The following is a 20,798-nucleotide window of genomic DNA, read 5'->3' as shown; positions in this document are numbered from 1 at the left end:
GTAGGACTAGAGGATGTTCTGAGCAAGTTTGCTGATGATACCAAATTGGGAGGTGCTGTTTCCTCCAGTGAGAGTGGAGAGGGCTTGCAGAGAGATGTGGACAAGTTAGAGAACTGGGCATGCAGCAACCACATGAAGTATAACAAGAGCAAGTGCCGGATTCTGCAAGTGGGTAGGGTCAACCCTGGACATACACACTGACTGGGGATGGGACAATGTCTTGCTATCAGGGATTTGGGGGTCCTGGTTGTGCAAAGGTCATTGTCCATCTCTGCTCTGCACTGCTGCGGCCTCACCTGGAGCACTGGGTGCACTGCTGGGCTCCACAGAACATAAAGGACATAAAACTATGGGAGTGTGTCCAAAGCAGAGCACTGGACGAGGACCCCAAGGAAAGGAGTTACAGAACCAAGATTGCTGGAGTTCAAGAAGCATTCAGACAACACTCTCACTGATACGGTCTGCTATTTCGGTGGTTCTGTGGTGCCAGAAGCTGGACTTGATAATCCTTGTGTGCCCTTTCCAGCACAGGATATTTGAGGATTCCATGATAGTGGGTACAAGCATGATCACATTGGAGTCACCGTGCTGTCGCAGTGTATAGGAGCTTACTGACACCTGAGTGATTGTGTTGTCTCAGTGGTGTAGAGAGCAGTGATGTCAGAATTACTGAGTTGTGGCAGTGGTCAGGATTACAGTGATGTCAGAGTCACTGTGCTGTTAAGGGGAGACAAGCTCAGTGAGTACAGCACCACTGTATTATATCACAGCTGATATGAGAGCAGTGGAGTAGCAGTCAGTCAGGAGCTCAGCATGTGGGTGAGCATCAGACATGTCATCCCCAGAACCAAACACTCCCAGTGAGGAAATGGAGCGTACAGCTAGGCCTCAGAGATCTGAAGTTCCAAGTTTTATTGTCACTGACTGCTTGTTCAGACTGGGCCCTTCTCACATCCCACAGCCTGGGATGAGATACACTGCCCACATGGGACTTGGGCCTCACGACATCCTTGCACCCCAGGCAGAGCCTGGGAGCTGCTGCCCCCTTGTCTTTCATTTGACCTCATACAAACCCCTATCCCACTGCCCCAGGAAGGGCCCTGAGCCAGCAGGAGGAACAGGATCTCCCTGCCAAGGGTCTGGGGATCAGGGCTGGGCCTTTCTGCTTCATAACACAAAGGAGGCTTTTCTCAGCATCACAGCCACCATCCCAGTGCCTTTGCCTGCCTGTAACCATGGCTTCCAATTATCTGCTCTAACAAGTCCCTGGGGAAGCTTGCTTGTTACTGGCCCTCAGTGGGGCCCATTAATACTCCAAGAAACTTCTCTGTTCCTTCTGACTTGGTCTTCTTGAGCACTTCATGCCATTGGCTCTCTGCACTGGTGGTTGATGGACTCAGCAGCAAATGCCCCCATGGGTCCCATTACAACCTAAAGAGTCCTCCTGTGCCTTGTGCCTTCCTGTCATCTTCTTCAGGTGTTCAGAACTTGCACAACAAAATGAAAAGGGATCTGGAGAAAGATTAAAGAGGAAGAGTCCAATGGGCATTTAAGAAGTCTCCCTATTTATTTATTTATTTATGGTTGTGTTTAAACAAGAATTTAAGCAGCACTTTGCAACTGATACTGATCCAGGGTGTCCCCTAATGAGCTTTGCTCTGTCACTCTTGTGGACAAACGTCCTCCTCAACTTCCCCACTCCATTTTTACTCCCATTGGCCCCATGGGACTGGCATCACTTTTCCTCTCATCACTCTTCTCCTCTGGAGTCACCCGCTCACTGTTAAACCTCCTTTGCACCAACTCCCACTGCCTTTCCTCAGAGAACCAGCTGCATGTGGGCAATGAAAGAGTTCCTTTTTTTTTTTGCCAACAAACAGAAAGAAACATGATGTAATTGAATGAATTGAATGCAACTGCATGTCTTGTCCAAGCTGCATCTACTGAGGTTTGTCTTTCACAAGGAATATTTGTACAAGAAATGAGTTAGACAGAGATAGGACGGGATAGATATAATCAGAGTTAAGGAGTGGACAAGAGAGTCCATCAGACTTTGGAGAGATGGAGCAGGTTCCAGTAATCTCTCTGAAGGTCACAGATCAGCCAGATAGTTGGGAGGTATCTGAGTGAAGAAAGAGCAAGGGATGAGGAAGTCTGGAAAGGAGTGGGAAGAGCGTGTGTCCAGATGGCCTGCTGAAAACATGTCCTTCTGCATGGCCATTGATTTAGGAGCGCTGGAGACACCTGGAGGATGAGGGACATGAAATACACAGCAGGGTAGAGCAGCAGTGGGCACTGGATATTAGACACAGGGCATTGGCACTGGCACCACTGTCTGTGTCTCTGTACCTGAAGGCATCTGTGTCCTGCTATCATCGTTCTGGAAAATGTAGTCCTTTTCAGAAAAAAAGAATAAAAAATAAAAAGATACAAAATCCTCAAAGAAAATAATAGATACAAAATCTACCTCTATCCCCTCTCTGGCCTTCAGCTGATGCTCAGGAAGGAGGTGTCTATCTCAGGGATTTCCCACACAGCTTACAAGGACCAGCACACATCCAGGAGCACCCCAGGCACCTTGGTCACCACCCAGGGTCTGTGTGTGAGCAACTGACTCCCCGCTGAAGGACCAAGGACTCAGAGCAGGAGCTCATATGCAGGCACCTCCTTGTGCACACCTGAACTGAACCAGAGGAATCCCAGCTCCTGTGGGCCCGTGGGGAGCTCAAGCTCATTTCAGCCCCAGGGTTTCCATATAGGGATGATATGTCTACACTGCCTCAGCTGGATTACTGCCATGCCCAGGGGAAGTCCACCCCTCCCTGTCCTTCTCTGTGTGCCCTTTTTGTTACAGCAAACACTTGCTGGTAGGACTAACCATGTGTCTGGAATTGGTCACTGTCATTTGGTGGTTAATGCAGCAGATTTCAAAGTACAGTCAAAATGAGCCCCAGGGACATCTCAGGGGAGATGAGTGGGAAGGATAAAAATGACATCCTCTGCTGCTGAGCTGGACCAGACTTCTGGGATACAGGGAGCTCCTACAAGTGGGCAGTGCTGCAGAGAGACAGCTGTGCACAGGAGCAGCTCTACTGCACAGCTCAGCAGGGCTGGGGGAAAGATCTGCAGGTGGCACGAGGATAGAAGAGAAAGGAGTGTGAGCAGGCTGTGAGCACACTGGAGGAGGAATATTGCTCACAGCTCTTGACAAGGTAAGTCTCTGGCTACAGGCAGTGCAGCCACATTTCCTGAGGGATCACTAAGTTTGAAAACAACCCACAGCAGATCAGGCTGAAGACACAACATGTTTCCTTACTGTGGAGAAAAACATGCTCCAGATGAGGTCTTCCATGCTGTAGTGTCAGAGCACAGCGCTGAGGGCTGCGTTTCCCAGGATGGCTGCAGGCTGTGCAGCCGGGGGTGCAGCCGGGTGCCCAGGGCTGTGGTGCAGAGCAGGGTCCCTGCTGTGCCCCAGGGGCTGTGTGCCGGGGCAGGGACTCTGCCGCCTGCCAGGCTCAGCACTCAGCCTGCCCGGGGAGCTGCCCAGGGCGCTGCGGGCAGACGTGTGGGGGGAAGGAGACCCCCTGGAGGGCAGGGCAGGGGCCTTCTGCTGCCACAGCTGCTGCCTGGGGCAGGGGGATCACAGCTGCACTGCACCCCCGAGTGTTTCCAAGAGCTCGTTGCAAGAGGAGAGACAAGGAAGGGATTTTCTATTTTCTGTTCTTAAGGAAGGGGAAAGACTTGGAGGCAGAAATCTGAAGGGAGATGTGAATTATGAACACATCTCTGAGAATCCTGAATTGTACCTTTCTCAGTCTGCTGTTATATGAGAAATCTCCTCGTGTGCTCTCAGCCTCTCCTCTCCCAAAGGGCAGCACCAGCTGAGATATTTTTTTTTTATTTTATTTATTTATTTATTTATTTATTTCCTACAGACATGAACATGGAACTACCTTGCAAACAGGCAGCTTTCCCTATGAGAAACTGAAGTGCATAGCGTTAGGGATGGGCGCCCTGAGTGCAGACAGGGTAAAGACATGAGACATGGAAACAGCTCCTATGAGGAAAATATCCAGGAGGCTGGGATATGATTAGGAAACGAGAGGAAGGCTAAAGCTCCTTCAGCTTCTACTTCTTATAGAATCATGAACCTCATGAAGTTAAATTCAAGTGATGGAAATAAATGAACACTGTCCTAAAAGAAAAAAAGTCTTTATAAAATGGTGGGATGAGTGTCACTGAGAATTGCCTTGTCTTGTCATTATCTCCTGCACCCTGAACAGGACTCCATGCCCAGGAACCGCAGATGCCCAACAGCAGCTCCATCAGCGAGTTCCTCCTCCTGGCGTTGGCAGACACGCGGCAGCTGCAGCTCCTGCACTTCTGGCTCTTGCTGGGCATCTACCTGGCTGCCCTCCTGGGCAACGGCCTCATCAGCACAGCCGTAGCCTGCGACCACCGCCTGCACACCCCCATGTACTTCTTCCTCCTCAACCTCGCCCTCCTCGACCTGGGCTGCATCTCCACCACTCTCCCCAAGGCCATGGCCAATGCCCTCTGGGGCACCAGGGCCATCTCCTACGCAGGATGTGCTGCACAGGTCTTTTTCTTTGTCTTCTTCCTCTCAGCAGAATATTCCCTTCTCACCATGATGTCCTATGACCGCTACGTTGCCATCTGCAAGCCCCTGCACTACAGGACCTTGATGGACAGCAGAGCTTGTGCCACCATGGCAGCAGCTGCCTGGGGCATTGGATTCTTTAATTCACTGCTGCACACTGCCAGTACATTTTCCCTGCCTCTGTGCCAAGGCAATGCTGTGGATCAGTTCTTCTGTGAAATCCCCCACATCCTCAAGCTCTCCTGCTCAAAATCCTTCAAATCCTACCTCAGGGAAGTTGGGTTTCTCCTTTTTAGTGTCTGTTTAGCCTTAGTGTTTTTTGTCTTCATTGTTGTGTCCTATGTGCAGATCTTCAGGGCCGTGCTGAGGATGCCCTCTGAGCAGGGACGGCACAAAGCCTTCTCCACGTGCCTCCCTCACCTGGCCGTGGTCTCCCTGTTTCTCAGCACTGGCTCTTTTGCCCAAATGAAGCCCTTCTCCAACTCCTCCCCATCCCTGGATCTGATGGTGTCATTTCTGTATTCTGTTTTCCCTCCAACGCTGAACCCTATAATCTACAGCATGAGGAACAAGGAGATCAAGCATGCTCTCAGCAAAGTGTTGCAAAATGTGCACTATTCCAGCTTCAATAAAATGCGCATCTGCCTCACATGATTCCCAGGGATGGTTCTTTATACTTTATGTATGTTTGATTTTGTGTGTGTGTGTGTAAGTGTGATACTGTAATCTGTAAAAATGTTGCAGTCTATTCCACTTCTTCTTTCCCTTCCACTTTCTGTTTTCTCACACCAAGAGCTCGTGTAAACATGGAGCCAGGCTCCCTGAATAAGTTAAAAGATACTTAACAAGCTTTCAAATAGTACTTTTCCTTTGGTCTTCTTCCTTCCTGCCTCATTTGGATGTGGGGGGGGGTACAGCCACGGACATTACATATGATGTTTGGAAGGCATTCCTTCCATTGCATAGATCATGATGTGAGGCACGGTACAGGTGTGGAACAGGTAGCCCAGAGAAGTTGTGGCTGCCCCATCCCTGCCGATGTTGATGATGTCAAGGGCCCCAGGCATCCAGATGTACCGGCTGACAGCTCTTCCCACAGCAAGGTAGTTGGAACTGGATGGAACTGGTATTTATGGCCCCTCCAACCCAATCTGCTCAAAGATTCTGTGACTCCTGTCACTCTTCCAACTCAGGATCTTGTTTGCTTAGGCATTCCCTATCTACTCCTCTATCACCAAGGGCACATCTGCCTTGCACCAACGTTTCCCTCCTGTCTCTGGCACCTAGGATTCCAAGAAGCCCAGTCCAACTAATAAACAGTGAGGTCAGGAAGGAAAGGAGTATCAGAGATTTTCCATGTCCTGTCTCACCAGGTTCCCTGCCCCATTCTACGCTGGGCCCACATTCTCCCCAGCCTTCCTTTTGTAGCCTACATCTTTCTACAAGCCCTTCTTGTCTTTGATATGCCTGGGCACATTGAATTGCAGTTTAACTCCAACATTCCTAAATTCATCTCAGCAGGTACGCTGGACAAAGTCCCTGCATTGCTGCCAGGTGATCTCTTCTTGCCTCCACTCCCTGTCTGCTTCCTTTCTGTGTTTGGGTTTGACCAGGCCAATCCATTACCATTCCTGCAGGACTTCCGATATTTTTACTTGGCTTCCACTTCTTGGAATGGACTTAACTCTGCTTAGAAGCGGTGATCCTGAGATAGTTACCACATATTTTGACCCTATTCGGCTGAGAGCCTTACCCTGCTGGACTGTACCCAACAGACACTTGAACAAGCCTAGGTCTGCCCTGCTGAAGCCCAAGGGTGCGAGCTTGTCTTTTGCCCCCCCATTCAGGCTCCTCAGCTCCACCATCCCATGGCCACCACAGTCCAGGTTCTCTTTGATTCTTCACTTTCCCTACAACCCCTTCCTTCCTGGTGAGTATGAGATCCAGCAGAGCACCTCTCCCCTTTGGTTCCTCTATGGCTTGGTCAGGAAGCTGCCATCAGTGCTCTCCAGGGATCTCCAGGGTGGCATATGTCCTGCTGTGCTGTCCCTGCAGCAGACACTAGAGTGAAAAAAGCCCACAATGCGGACAAGGGCCTGACACCATGAGGCTCCCATCTGTCTGTAGAGGGCACCTTCCACTTGCTCTTCCTGATCAGGAAGCCAGGAACAGACACGGTTGGTCTCCTCAGTTGGCCATTTCCTTTCTCTCTGACCTGGCTGCTCTGCCATCCCCAGGCAGAGCTCAGTGCACCCTCACAGAGGGCAGTCGCCCTTCCTTGTCTCCTCGCCCATTCATCATAAAGACTCTGTATCCCTTTTGTGCTTCAGTCCAGTTCTGGAAGCCATTTAACCGTGTCCCTGTGGTCCAAACAAGAGCTCAGGCCTCCTACTGTACAAAAATTTCTAGTTCATCATGTTTTGGTTTTCTCATTAGTGTAAAAACACATAAGAAACCACCCTAATGGGGAAACACCATTGGATTTAGCCTGGCTGGATAGCTCATTTATTATATTTGTGTTCAGAAGATGGTAAATAGACATTAGATCCATTGTGGGGCTCAGGCTTGTCCAAGCAGCACAGACGCTCTTAAGGCATGGCTTTCCTGAAGGCCCTGTGCTGCATTTGCAGCTGCATGTGAGTGTGCTGGACAGCCCAGGGAACTGGCATGACACTCGGCTGCTTCTGATGCCATTCATGTAAGAGCCCACTAAAACTGAGGTTTCATCAGTTGAATAACCATGTGTGTTAGCTTTGTAGTGCCTTGAGGTCCAGAATATGCAGCTGTTGAAGAAGAGAAAAAGATTTGGCTCTGCTTTCATGAGCTCATCCATTTAGTCAGCTGCATAACTCTGCATACTCTATGAAGACAAGTGGAAAAATGCACACTTGAGCAGCCCAAATGCAGGGGTCTGTTGTCATTTAGGATGGCCAAGAATACCTCTATCTCCTCTCTGGCCCTCAGCTGATGCTCAGGAAGGAGGTGTCTATCACAGGGATTTCCCACACACTTTACAAGCACCAACACACATCCAGGTGCACCGATGGCACCTTGGTCACCACCCAGGGTCTGTGTGTGAGCAACTGACTGCCCGCTGTAGGACCAAGGACTCAGAGCAGGAGCTCACATGCAGGCAACTCCTTGTGCACACCTGAACTGAACCAGAGTAATCTCAGCTCCTGTGGGTCCATGTGGAGCTGAATCTCATTCTAGCCCCAGTGTTTCCATCTAGGGATGAGATGCCTGCACTGCCTCAGCTGGATCACTGCCCTGCTCTCCTGGGCAGCAGAGCTTGTGCCATCATGGCAGCAGCTGCCTGGGGCACCGGGGCTCTCTATTCCCTGATGCACACTGCCAATACATTTTCACTGCCACTCTGCCAAGGCATTGCCATCAACCACTCTGCCAAGGCATTGCCATAAACCGGTACTTCTGTGAAATTCCCCAGATCCTCAAGCTCTCCTGCTCTCGTTCTTACCTCAGGGAGTTTAGTCTTATCATATTTAGTGCCTTGATATTTTTTGGATGTTTTTTCTTTTACTCTATTCTCTTATGTGCCGATCTTCAGGGCCGTGCTGAGGATGCCCTCTGAGCAGGGACGGCACAAAGCCTTCTCCACGTGCCTCTCTCACTGGCCGTGGTCTCCCTGTTTGTCAGCACTGCCATGTTTGCCTACCTGAAGCCGCCCTCCATCTCCTCCCCATCCCTGGACCTGCTGGTGGCAGTGTTGTACACGGTGGTACCTCCAGTCATGAACCCCGTGATCTACAGCATGAGGAACCAGGAGATCAAGCAAGCTATCAGGACACTTTGGAGACATTCTGCTTTGGCATCAGTATAATGGGAAAGCTTGGACTGCCTTTATTTCATCTCTTTTGCTTTCACTCCCTCTTTGTTATTCATATGATAATTTTAATCCCAATAAAGCAATACTGTTCATCACATTTCTTCTTTGTTTTCTACCTTTGTCTTCTGGGTGGCAATCCTAATTTTTGGACAAGAGTAATCTGGCTCTTTGAATCGATAAAGAAAACATCAGAATATCATTGATCTCAGCTCTCACCTCCCCTGGATCCCAGAGAGCAGGCCTGCACACAGGAGGGGTGCAGGAACCAAGAGCCCAGCTGCCACACGGAGCTGCAGCCCTGCTGTCTGTGGGGCTGCCCCTCACCGCCCGGTGGCCGCTCCCTCTCTGCTGCCTTTCAGTTGTGCTGCTGCTGCTTCCCTGGAGCCACGGCCATGGGCAGCAGCAGGACGGGGTCTTTTCAGTGCTGCTCTCTTTGCAGCACCACGCTGTTCTCCTTTCTCCTTGCAGTTGTGTCAGCCCTCAGGTCCTGCGTTACGTAGCAGACCAAGGAGAAACACTTTGCCTGATGTGTGCCTGGAATTGTCTCAAAGGCTTGGAACAGCATTGCCATGTCAACAGAATGAAGGCTGGAGACTTGGGGGAGGAGAATCTTGTGAAAAATGAGATGGCCTTGCTCTGTTCAAAACATTCTGATTGTGCTATAAGAGGTTCTGACTGCAAAATTTTCTTGTTTATGGCCAACTCACTCTCAGCCCAGGATGGCACACCTGTACATCCATGTGAGAAACACGCTCAAGGTCAACAGTTTCTAATCAGGCCAAGATCTCTGTGAAGAGCAGTTTATTCATTAGTGCAATAATGGGCGCACCCCCCTACTGACAAGGGAGAAATTGCACAACTAGTCAGTGAAATCCATCCCATTGTATACCCCGGGTCCGACGCAGGTAAAGCCTCTCCTGGCACTCATTGGTGGAGCGTCTCAGGCTCTCAACCTTCCTATGCTGTTGCTACCTGACATTTCCATACAGTGTCTGTTACCAATCCTTTGTTTTTTTAGGTGTGTTCTGTACTTTTTATGGCGCTAGGAGGACAATATTATCAACAGTCTGCCCACTAGTTCTGTCCTGTACCGGACTCTCCCCTGCCCTATGTAATTACCTTACCTAGTATTGCCTGTGCCAATTCTACCCAGGTCGGAACACCCCAGTCTCAACCTTGCTCGGTTCAGCAGCTTTCTTTGTGACTGGGAATTTCCACTGCAAAAACACCATCTACCTCTCACATGGTTTTACTCACCATTTACTTCATGACACTTTACACCGGGTTTATTCACACCTTACTTCAGGATGTACTCACACTTTATTCCAGGTTTACTCAGACTTTGATTCAAGTTTATTTACAGTTTACTCCGTGTTTATTCTTACTTTTCTCTTGGTTTTACTCACTGCTTACTCCAGGTGTACTCTCACCTTGCTTCATGTTTTACTCGCACTTTACTCCAGAATTACTCACACTTTACTCCAGGTTTACTCACACTTCTGTGATTAGTCACACTTTTCTCTATATTTTTCTCACTCTTTACTCTGGTTTTAACTCAAACTTTGGGTTCATTCATGCATTACTCAAGCTTTCTTCTTAGCTTTTTCCAGGTATTACACACACTGCTCACCGGGTGTACTCACACTCTGTTCCAGGTGTACTCACAACTTCTTTCAGGTTTTACTCACACTTTATTCTGGGTTTACTCACACTTTACGCCTGCTTTACTCTGACTTTACTCACACTCTGTGCTGGGTGTAGTCAAACTCTAGTCCAGCTGTACTCACACCTTACTCTGGGTTTTAGTCACACTTCACTGAAGATTTACTCACACATTATACATGGTTTACTCACACTTTACGTTTACTCACACTTTACTCTGTGTTTACTCACACTTTACTTCTTGTTTACTTATACTTTGTGGGGTGTTTACTCACACTTTACTCTAGGTCTACTCACTTTGTACTTAGTGGTTTCCTCTCCCTCTACTCCCGCTTTACTCAAACTTCACTCCAGGTTTACCCAAACTTTATTTTGGATTTTACTCAAATATTATTTTTGGTTTCCTCGCACTTTACTCTGGGTTTACTCTTTCTTTTCTCTGTGTGCACTCACATTTTACTCCGTGTGCTCCTACAGCTTACTCAGGTTTTTACTCACACTTGACTCCAGGTTCACTCACACTTGACCCCAGTTTTACTCACAGTTTACTCTGTGGGTGCCCATACATTACTCAGCATTTTACATGACATTTACTCCAGGTTTTACTCACACTTTACTCATGTTTTACTCACACATTACAATAGGTTTACTCTTACGTTTATCCTGGTTTTTCTAACACTTTATACTGGGTTTTTCTAACACTTTATACTTGGTAACACACGTTACTCTGGGTTTGGTCACTTCTATACTTTGGGTGTACTCACACTTTACTGTGTATTTTACACACACTGTATTCCATGTTTATTAACACTTTACTCCATGTTTACTTCCACTTTACTTCTCATTTACTCACACTTTTCTTCACGTTTACTCAGCGATTACTGTGGGTTTTGTCACAGATTACTCCGGGTTTATTCTCTTCTCCTGCTTTTACTCACACTTTGCTTCGGTTTCACTCACATGTTGCATTGGTATTCAAACTTTTCTCTGGCTTTTACTCACCATTTACTCCAGGTTTATTCACTCTTTACTTCAAGCTTACTCAAAGTTTACTCTGGGTTTTTCTCACACTGTACCAATGTTCTACACATATTCCACTCCATATTTACTCTCTCTTTACTCAGGGTTTGCACACACTTTATTCCACGTTTTATCTCACTTAAATCTGTGTCTTCCCATACTTAACTCCATCTCCCCACACTTTTTTTCCCGATTTACACACACTTTGCCACATTTAGACATGCTCTACACCGGGTGTACTCATACCTTTCTCTGGGTTTTACTCACACTTTAGTCTGAGTTTACTCGCACCTTGCTTTGGGTTTATGCACACTTCACCAGACTTTACTCATACTCTTCTAAGGGTGTACTCACAGCTTAGTCTGGGTCTTACTCACACTTTACTTCAGGTCTACACACACAGTTCACTCTTGGTTTAGTCACACACTGCACCAGGTGTGCTCAGACTTTACTCTGAGTTTATTCACACTTTTCTACAGCATTTACTCACCCTTTATTTCAGGTTTACTTGACCTTGCTAAGCCAGGTTCTCGCTGCCGATAACAGATGCTTTTCTACAGACAATTAGCACAAACAGCGGGTTTCCCATTTTTCCAAATAATATCATTATCTATCTGTAGTAGAATTTCAGGGTCACAGCCTGAACCAATGGGTGGGCTACATGAGTGTGTGGGTGTCTGGAGCAGGGGGGATGGTCTGGAGCCACCCCTTCGCCTCTGCAATACTTACTGTGCAGTCTGAGTCTGTACGGGTCCCCCTTTTGCCCCTGCCCTGCTCTCCAGTGGCGTGACGGTACGGACGGGGGGAGTGTCACATTTCTTGGCTTGTCCCTCTCTCCACACTGTTACCAGGAGGAGTGAGTCAATTCCTTTCTGATATCTTTTCCTCCAGTGCCTATTTCACAAATACAGGCTCTGTCATTGCCTTCACTTGTTCTACAGTATCCTATCTCTGGAATGCAAGGTAGCAGGCTCGGACCATAAAACCACAAATTAACAAAGAAGCAGCGGATTGGTGAGACGACCAACCAGAGCCAGCCAAGTATTCTCCATCCTGACCCAAGCCCAGGAAAATAACATGATGACCTTCACTGGAAAGACAACCGAGAGATACACATGTGTAAAAGAGCATGTGTAAAAGACTTGGGCGGGACGGAGAGGAGAGGAGGATGAATGTCAATAATTTTAGGAACACATAGTAATAAACCAGCCTTTTCATGGACATCTAATGTGTATGTTATCAGCTTGCTCCTTAAGTATGCACCTTTCTTGCCCTCCAGTATGCAGGTTCGGAGGCATTATCCCCTCTGCATCCGGTGTCAGTGCAGCGCTGATTAAACATAGCTGTGTTATAACTACTCTGTGGTTGTAGAGTTTGATTTCCGCACATCAGTTCCATTTCTCAGTTCAGCACTCATCAGCCCTCCTTGAGAGCATCTGGTCCAGGCACCTTCCCATCAAGCTGAAGAGATCACCGCTCTGTCAGTCCCAAAACAGGACCCCCTAGAAGAAACCTTCCTCATGGCGAGGGGATGTCACGGTCCCGAGTCCCAGGTCCCGGCCCTGGGCTGTTTCCCCACCATGCTCTAATCACTGTCCACGTGGTTTCAGCGCACAGAGCGCAGCACCTCGGGGCAGAGCAGAAAGAGGCAGCTGGCAGGCCCCTCGGAACTGCCCTAGCGCTGAGCAATGGGCCACGAGGCAGGGATAGATATGTTGAGGTGAGGTCAACTGTGCAAGCCGAACTCACCACCTTGGAACAAACGTGCCTAGATGGTGTTTTGGAGGTTATTTCTGTCTCTGGAGGTGACAGACCCGCAGCAGGAACAAGGCTGGCAATGGGCTTTGGAAGTCATTCTTTCTGTAGTAACCAGTAGGACAGCCTTGAATTCAGGGCTGAGGTCTGTAACTTTAGGAATGCAGCTCATGGTCATTCCCCTGTCTCTGGTAAGCCAGCAGAAGGCATAAAGAACAAGAGGGATAAGAAATCCTAACAAACTGTGGGAAAAGTCAGTGTTGGAAATGATACAGATTCTATAAAGTATTAGTCAAAACCGCAGTGGATTAGGTCTAGGTTCATTTGGTATACTAAAGTGAAAGGGACACTGAGTTCAATAGCTGTTCCAAAGTGTGCATTATAATATATTAATATTAATATTATGCAGAAAAACCTGCATTATATTTGCTACGATTAATGCACAAAATCTGTTGTCATTAGGTTATAAGCAGGGAAAGAATAAAATGCTTTTTTCTCAACCCAGGAATTTTGTAACTGTGTTTTCTCCCGTCCTGTTGAGAGGCAGTGACAGAGCAGCATGGAGGGCACCTGGGAGCCAGGCAAGGTGAGCACAGCACAGCTGGGCACTGAGTTCCAGGGTGCTTTTGTGGTCCAAGTCCTACAGCATGAGGGTCCATGTACATTCCCTCCTGCAGGACAGACCACCCCCACTGACCCACAGGCAGCGCCTGGCAGCTCTGTGCAGGCACTGTGTGGGGCAGCATGCCCCCAGCACAGCCCTGACAGCCCGCAGTGTCCTTCTGCTCCCTCACCAGCTGGACCCTGTCCAGTCCCAGTGTATCCCACACGGCTCACAGCCAGCCCTGCTCCGGGCTCTGTTGGGCTCTGGGCCTTGATAGGGACCAGGCCGGGCTGCCCATTCCCCAGTGCAGGCACTGAGCCCAGTAGGAATGTGGAGTGGTCCCATTTCAGCCCTCAGCAGATTACGGTGAAAAGTGCTGCTGGGAACCACTGGTCTGAGGTCTGGGGCTGGTGGTAGCTTCCTTGAGCAGTGTCTCCTTTCTGTTCATGCAACAAGAAGCTTTGTTGGATCTGTGCCCTGAGGGACCCTGCTTTGTGGCCCCATGGGCATGAGGTGGTCTCCAGGGCCCCAGGATCACCTCTGACTGCTCCCTCCTCCTGAAGGCTCCCAGAGGATTCAGCCCTGCAGAGCACCCAGAAGAGGGCTCATCCTGTGTATGGTCACAACCAGACCCTGGTGCTCCAGCTGCCCCCAGCACCCACACAGTCTTGTCCAAGGGTGGTATTTGGGGAAGTGCCAAAGTAACGACAGGGGCTGAGGAACAACCACAAGGTCATAGGTCTCCTGGTCATACGAGCATCTGCAGGGAAATGACATGCCCAGGACAGCTCCCACCACTATCCATCCCTCCTCTGACCTCCATGGCCATTCCTGGGTGGCTCTGTGCTGGCCGTGCTGATCAGGGTGAGCAGCAGACCCAGATGGATGACGCCGAGTGCTGCTAAACGCCTCCCTGGGAGTCTGTGGGTGTGCAAAGCAAATGGAATGATAAGAGAGCATTTCCAATAGCACTTGGAATGTTCAGATGCAGCAAGAATGACAGGAATCCCCCCATTCCATGCAGCGGTACATCCCCACTGCCACAGTGAAGACTGCAAACACCTCATTTCCCTGCAGATACAGAGACACTACACAGAGGATACAAGAGTCAGCTCTGATCCACATCAGATATGGGCTCCAGGAGGAAGAGAGCAGGTTGATGTCTCAGCAGGCATGCAATGAATCAAACTATTACTGTAACAGCATAAGAACCATTAACAAACATATAACAAGAGCAAATAATAATAATAATAATAAAAACAAATATTATACACAGTGAAGAGTAATACAGGCCTGCTATGGGACAATCTGTGAGTCATTTAGAGAGAGATGAGAAGTTTATTGTTAATGAGGCATCCATGACATCAGTTTCCCCAGTGTGACTTTGAGCTTCTGGTTCCTCATGCTGTAGATGAGGGGATTCACTGCTGGAGGCACCACTGAGTACAGAAATGACACCATCAGGTCAAGGGATTGGGAGGAAATAGAGGATGGCTTCAGGTATGCAAACACTACAGTGCTGACTAAGAGGGAGAGCACGGCCAGGTGAGGGAGGCACGTGGAGAAGGCTTTGTGCCGTCCCTGCTCAGAGGGCATCCTCAGCACAGCCCTGAAGATCTGCACATAGGACACAACAATGAAGACAAAACACCCTAAAAACACAAGGACACTTAGCACAATGAGTCCCACTTCCCTGAGGTAGGATTTGGAACAGGAGAGCTTGAGGATATGGGCAATTTCACAGAAGAATTGATCCACAGCATTGCCTTGGCACAGAGGCAGGGAAAATGTATTGGCAGTGTGCAGCAGGGAATAGAGAAGCCCAGTGCCCCAGGCAGCTGCTGCCATGGTGGCACAAGCTCTGCTGCCCAGCAGGGTCCCGTAGTGCAGGGGCTTGCAGATGGCAACGTAGCGGTCATAGGACATGATGGTGAGAATAGAATATTCTGCCGAGATGAAGAAGACAAAGAAAAAGACCTGTGCAGCACATCCTGCGTAGGAGATGTGCCTGGTGTGCCAGAGGGCATTGGCCATGGCTTTGGGGAAAGTGGTGGAGATGCAGGCCAGGTCGAGGAGGGCGAGGTTGAGGAGGAAGAAGTACATGGGGGTGTGCAGGCGGTGGTCGCAGGCTACGGCTGTGCTGATGAGGCCGTTGCCCAGGAGGGCAGCCAGGTAGATGCCCAGCAAGAGCCAGAAGTGCAGGAGCTGCAGCTGCCGCGTGTCTGCCAACGCCAGGAGGAGGAACTCGCTGATGGAGCTGCTGTTGGGCATCTGCGGTTCCTGGGCATGGAGTCCTGTTCAGAGTGAAGGAAATAATGATGAGTCAAGACCATTCTCAGGATACTCCTCCTGCTATACTATAGAAGTTATTCTTTCTCTTAGGAGAATATTCATTTAGATCCGTAACTTGAAATGAATTTGATGAAGCTCAGCATTCCAGAAGCAGGAGAAGCTTATGGAGCTTTAGCTTTCCTGTCATTTCCTAATCTTATCCCATCTCCCTGGATATTTTCATCTGTTACCATGTCTGATGTCTTTACCGAACTGTTTGTAAAGCCCCCAGCCCCAAACTCTATGCCCTTAAATTTCTGTTAGAGAAAGCTGCCGTTTTGCTGGATATGTGCATAATTCATGTCTGCAGAAAACAGCAATAATTTCAACAGGTTCCATCCTTCAAGAAATCAGAGGCTGAAAGCACATCCTGTGTGACTGTTCACAAAAGAAGTCATTGAAAAAAGAACAGTTCAGAGGTCTCAGAAATGCGTTCATAGTTGACAGACTGTTTCAGAGTTCTGCCTCCACTTCTTTTCCCTTCCCTACGAATAAGAAAAGGAAAATCTCTGCCTAGTCTCTATTCTTGCAAAGTGCCTTTGGAAACACCCTGTGCTGCAGGGTATCTGTGATCCACTGCCCCAGGCATCAGCTGTGGCAGCAGAAGGCCCCTGCCCTGCCCTCCAGGGGGGCTCCTTCCCCCCACACGTCTCCCCGCAGCGCCCTGGGCAGCTCCCCGGGCAGGCTGAGTGCTGAGCCTGGCAGGCGCAGAGTCCCTGCCCCGGCACACAGCCCCTGGGGCACAGCAGGGACCCTGCTCTGCACCACAGCCCTGGGCACCCGGCTGCACCCCCAGCTGCACAGCCTGCAGCCGTCCTGGGACACACAGCCCTCAGGGCTGTGCTCTGACGCGGCAGAAGGGAAGACCTCATATGGAACTGGTCTTTTTCATGATATAAATACACAGATTGCCATAGTAGCCTGACCTGCTATGGAGTGTTCCAGCTTTAGTGATCCCTCCACAAAAACATAGCTGCACTGCCTGTAGCAAAGGGCTTACCTTCTCAGTGACTGTGAGCAACGCTTGTACAGTGAGCTCACTGCCTAATCACACTCCATACAGCCTGTATGCTCTCTTCTTTATCTTCTCTCCCTGTCACCTGCAGATGATGCCTCCAGCCCTGTTGTGTGGTGCACATGAGCTGCTCCTGGGCACTGCTGTCTCTCTGCAGCACTGCCCACTTGTATCAGTTCCCTGTGTCCCAGGAGCCCGGCCCAGCTCAGCAGCAGAGGAGGTGATTTCCTTCTCTCCCTGCAGATATCCACGGCCCTCCTGAGCTGACAGCTCCTGCAAGGCAGCAGGGTCATCACTGCAGAACATACTTCAATGTCAATTCAGTTAATCAAGACGTTCACTCAATTCCAGAAGCATGGATGTTCCCACTAAAATAAATTTGACCACAAGATAAGCAAATGCCACATCGGGAAACCTCCACTCAGGACCTGTAAGTGGAGTCATAAAAGTACTGAATCACGGACTGGCTTAGGTTGGAGGGGACTTTAAAGTGCACCTAGTTCCATGCCCCCAGCCATGGGCAGGGCTGCCAAACACCAGACCAAGACGCTCAGGATCCCATCAATACTGACTTTGAATGTCTCCAGTGATGGGACAACCACAATCCTTCTGGGCAACTTTTTTATGTGACTGTGTGTAAAAATCACTTTCTAACATCTAAACTAAGACTCCCATTTTTAAATTTAAAGCCATTTCACATTGTCCTAGTATTATCAGACCATCTAATCATAACCGTAGGCTTAGGCATCTCATCCTCAGATGGAAACCCTGGGGCTGAAAAGGGATTCTGTTCCTCACAGAACCATGGGAGCCAGGAGTCCACATAGTGGAGTTCAGATGTGCACAACGAGGTGTGCACATCTGAGAGATATGGACAAGTTAGAGAACCGGGCAAGCACCAACCACATGAAGCATAACAAGAACAAGTGCCTGATTCTGTACCTGGGAGGGAGCAACCCTGCACATACACACTGACTGGAGGATGGGACACTGGACAGCAGTCCCACTGAAGGGGGTTGAGGGTCCTGGTCAACAGCAAATTGAATGTGAGTCAGCAGTGTGCCCAGGCAGCCAGGAAGGACAACTGTCCCATTAGGTGCTTTGAGCATGGCATTGCCAGCTGGGTGAGGGAAGGGATTGTCCCTCTCTGCTCTGCACTGCTGCAGCCTCACCTGGAGCACTGGGTGCACTGCTGGGCACCGCAGAACGTAAAAGACATAAAGCTATTGGAGACTGTCCAAAGGAGGGCACTAGAACTGAGAGATCTGAAGTTCAAAGTTTCCTTGGGGTTGACTACTTGTGGAGACTGGCCCCTTCTCACATCCCACATCCTGGGATGAGACACACTGCCTGCATGGGACTTGGGCCTCACAGCATCCCTGCACCCCATGCAGAGCCTGAGAGCTGCTGTCCCCTTGTCTTTCATTTGACCTCATACAAACCTCCATCCCACTGCCCCAGGAAGGGCCCTGAGCCAGCAGGAGGGACAGGATCTCCCTGCCAGGGGTCTGGGGATCAGGGCTGGGCCTTTCTGCTTCATAACACAAAGGAGGCTTTTCTCAGCATCACAGCCACCATCCCAGTGCCTTTGTCTGCCTGTCAGCATGGCTTCCGATTATCTGCTCTAACAAGTCCCTGGGGAAGATTTCCTGTTAGTGGCCCTCAGTGGGGCCCATTAATACTCCAAGAAACTTCTCTGATCCTTCTGATTTCGAAGTCTTCTTGAGCACTTTATGCCATCTTCTCTCTTCACTGGTGGTTGATGGACTCAGCAGCAAATGCCCAGTGGGGCCCATTACAGTCTAAGGAGCCCACCAGTGCCTTGTGCCTTCCTGTCATCTTCTTCAGGTGTTCAGAACTTGTACAGCTAACTGGAGAGGTATCTGGAGAGAGCTTAAAGTGGTAGAGACTGATGGGCATTTCCAAAGTACAGTTATTCATTTATTTATAGTTGTGTTTAAACAAGAATTTATAGAGGCACTTGGCAGTTGGTATTGATCCAGGATGTCCCATAATGAGCTCTGCTCTGTCACTGTGTGGGCCAAAGTCTTCCTCATCTTCCCCACCCCATTTCTTCTCACATCAGCCCCATGGGACTGGCATTACTTCTCCTCACATCGCCCTTCTCCTCTGGAGTCGCCCACTCACTGCTAAATCTCCTTTGCCCCAACTCCCACCGGCTTTCCTCAGAGAACCAGCTGCATGTGGGCAATGAAAGATTTCTCTCTCTCTTTTTTTTTTTTTTTTTTTTTTTTTTTTCCAACAAACAAAAGGAAACGTGATGCAAATGGATGAACAGAAAAACACAGTGATCAACTGCATGCCTTGTCCAAGCTGCATCTACTGAGGTTTGCCGTTCTCAGGGAACACTTGTACAAGAAATGAGTTAGACAGAGATAGGGAGGGATAGATGTAATCACAGTGAAGGAGCTGACAAGAGAGTCCATCAGACTTTGGAGAGATGGAGCAGGTTCCAGTAATCTCCCTGAAGGTCACAGATAAGCCAGACAGTTGGGAAGCATTTGAGTGAAGAAAGAGCAAGGGATGGGGAAATGTGGAGAGCAGTGGGAAGAGAGTGTGTCCAGATGGCCTGCTGAAAACATGCCCTTCAGCATGGTCATGTATTAAGGCGAGCTGGAGACCCTGGAAGATGAGGGACATGAAATACGCAGCAGGGTAGAGCAGCGGTGGACGCTGGGCATTAGTCACAGGGCATTGGCACTGGCACTGCTATCTGTGTCCCTGTACCTGAAGGCATCTGTGTCCTGCAAACATAGTGCTGGAAAATGTTGGCCTTTTCAGAAAATAAATAAATAAATAATTAAAAAGATACAAAATCTACAAGGAAAAAAGAAAAAAAAGCTACAAAATCTACAAAAGGTACTGTTTGTGCAACCGTATAAACATTTCTAGTTCAGAATGTGTGGGTGTTCTCGTTAGTATAAAAACACATAGAATACATCCTAGTTGGGAAGCATCAGTGATCAGTGGACTTAGTCTGACTGGATAGCTCATCTTGGGTATCTGTGTTCAGTAGATGGTAAGCAGGCATTAGATCCATTGCGGGACTGGGTGTTGTCCAAGCAGCACAGCCATTCTTAGGGCATGGCTTTCCTGAAGGCCCTGTGCTGCATTTGCAGCTGCATATGACTGTGCTGGACAGCCCAGGGGACTGCCATGACACTCAGCTGCTTCTGATGCCATTCACATGAGTTTTCGTCTGTTGAGGAATAAAGATGTGTGTTAGCTTTGCAGTGCCTTGAAATCCAGAACATTCATTGCCTCAAGAACAGAGAAAGACCTGGCTCTGCTTTCTTGAGCTCATCCATTTATTCAGATGGGTAACTGCACTTTTCATAGAGTCTGGTGAAAAAAAGCACACTTGAGTGCCCTAAAAATAGGGGTCTGTTGTCATTTAGGATGGCCAAGATTACCTCTATCTCCTCTCTGGCCCTCAAATGATGCTCAGGAGGGAGTTGTCTATCTCAGGGATTTCCCACACACTTTACAAGCACCAGCACACATCCAGGGGCACCAAAGGCACCTTGGTCACCACCCAGGGTCTGTGTGTGAGCAACTCCCGCTGAAGGACCAAGGACTCAGAGCAGGAGCTCACATGCAGGCAACTCCTTGTGCACACTTGAACTGAACCAGAGGAATCCCAGCTCCTGTGGGTCCGTGGGGAGCTGAATCTCATTCTAGCCCCAGGGTTTCCATCTGGGGATGAGATGCCTGCACTGCCTCAGCTGGATCACTGCCCTGCCCAGGGGAAGTCCACCCCTCCATGTGCTTCTCTGTGTGCCTTTTGGTTACAGCAAACACTCTCTGGTATGACTAACAATGTGTCTGAAAGGGGTCACTGTCCACTGGACATATGGTGGTTAATGCAGCAGATTTCCAAGTACAGTCACAATGCTGTTGTCTTTCAGGAGCTGTTGTCCAT

General features: G+C 49.1%; 3 protein-coding genes across 3 annotated transcripts in view; 1 reads left to right on the top strand and 2 right to left on the bottom strand.

The window, feature by feature from the left end:
* The window catches only part of LOC107049234 (olfactory receptor 14A16-like), a 164,388-nt gene that overhangs the window by 124,535 nt on the left and 19,055 nt on the right, over positions 1 to 20,798 (bottom strand).
* Positions 3,694 to 5,320, top strand: LOC107049221 (olfactory receptor 14J1-like). Its single transcript, XM_040654535.1, has one exon. The coding sequence runs from the start codon at positions 4,307 to 4,309 to the stop codon at positions 5,273 to 5,275; it is 969 nt and encodes a 322-aa protein (XP_040510469.1). The 5' UTR covers positions 3,694 to 4,306; the 3' UTR covers positions 5,276 to 5,320.
* On the bottom strand, positions 14,854 to 15,405 carry LOC121107978 (olfactory receptor 14C36-like; the record flags this gene model as incomplete). Its single annotated transcript, XM_040654623.1, has 1 exon — positions 14,854 to 15,405. A coding segment is annotated over one exon (552 nt), but the record flags the coding sequence as incomplete, so codon positions are not given.

This window comes from Gallus gallus, chromosome 33, assembly GCF_016699485.2.
Source record: "Gallus gallus isolate bGalGal1 chromosome 33, bGalGal1.mat.broiler.GRCg7b, whole genome shotgun sequence".
Classification (NCBI taxonomy): domain Eukaryota; kingdom Metazoa; phylum Chordata; class Aves; order Galliformes; family Phasianidae; genus Gallus; species Gallus gallus.
Note: the sequence above shows the minus strand (reverse complement) of the source record. Positions and strands in the feature narration are given on the sequence as shown.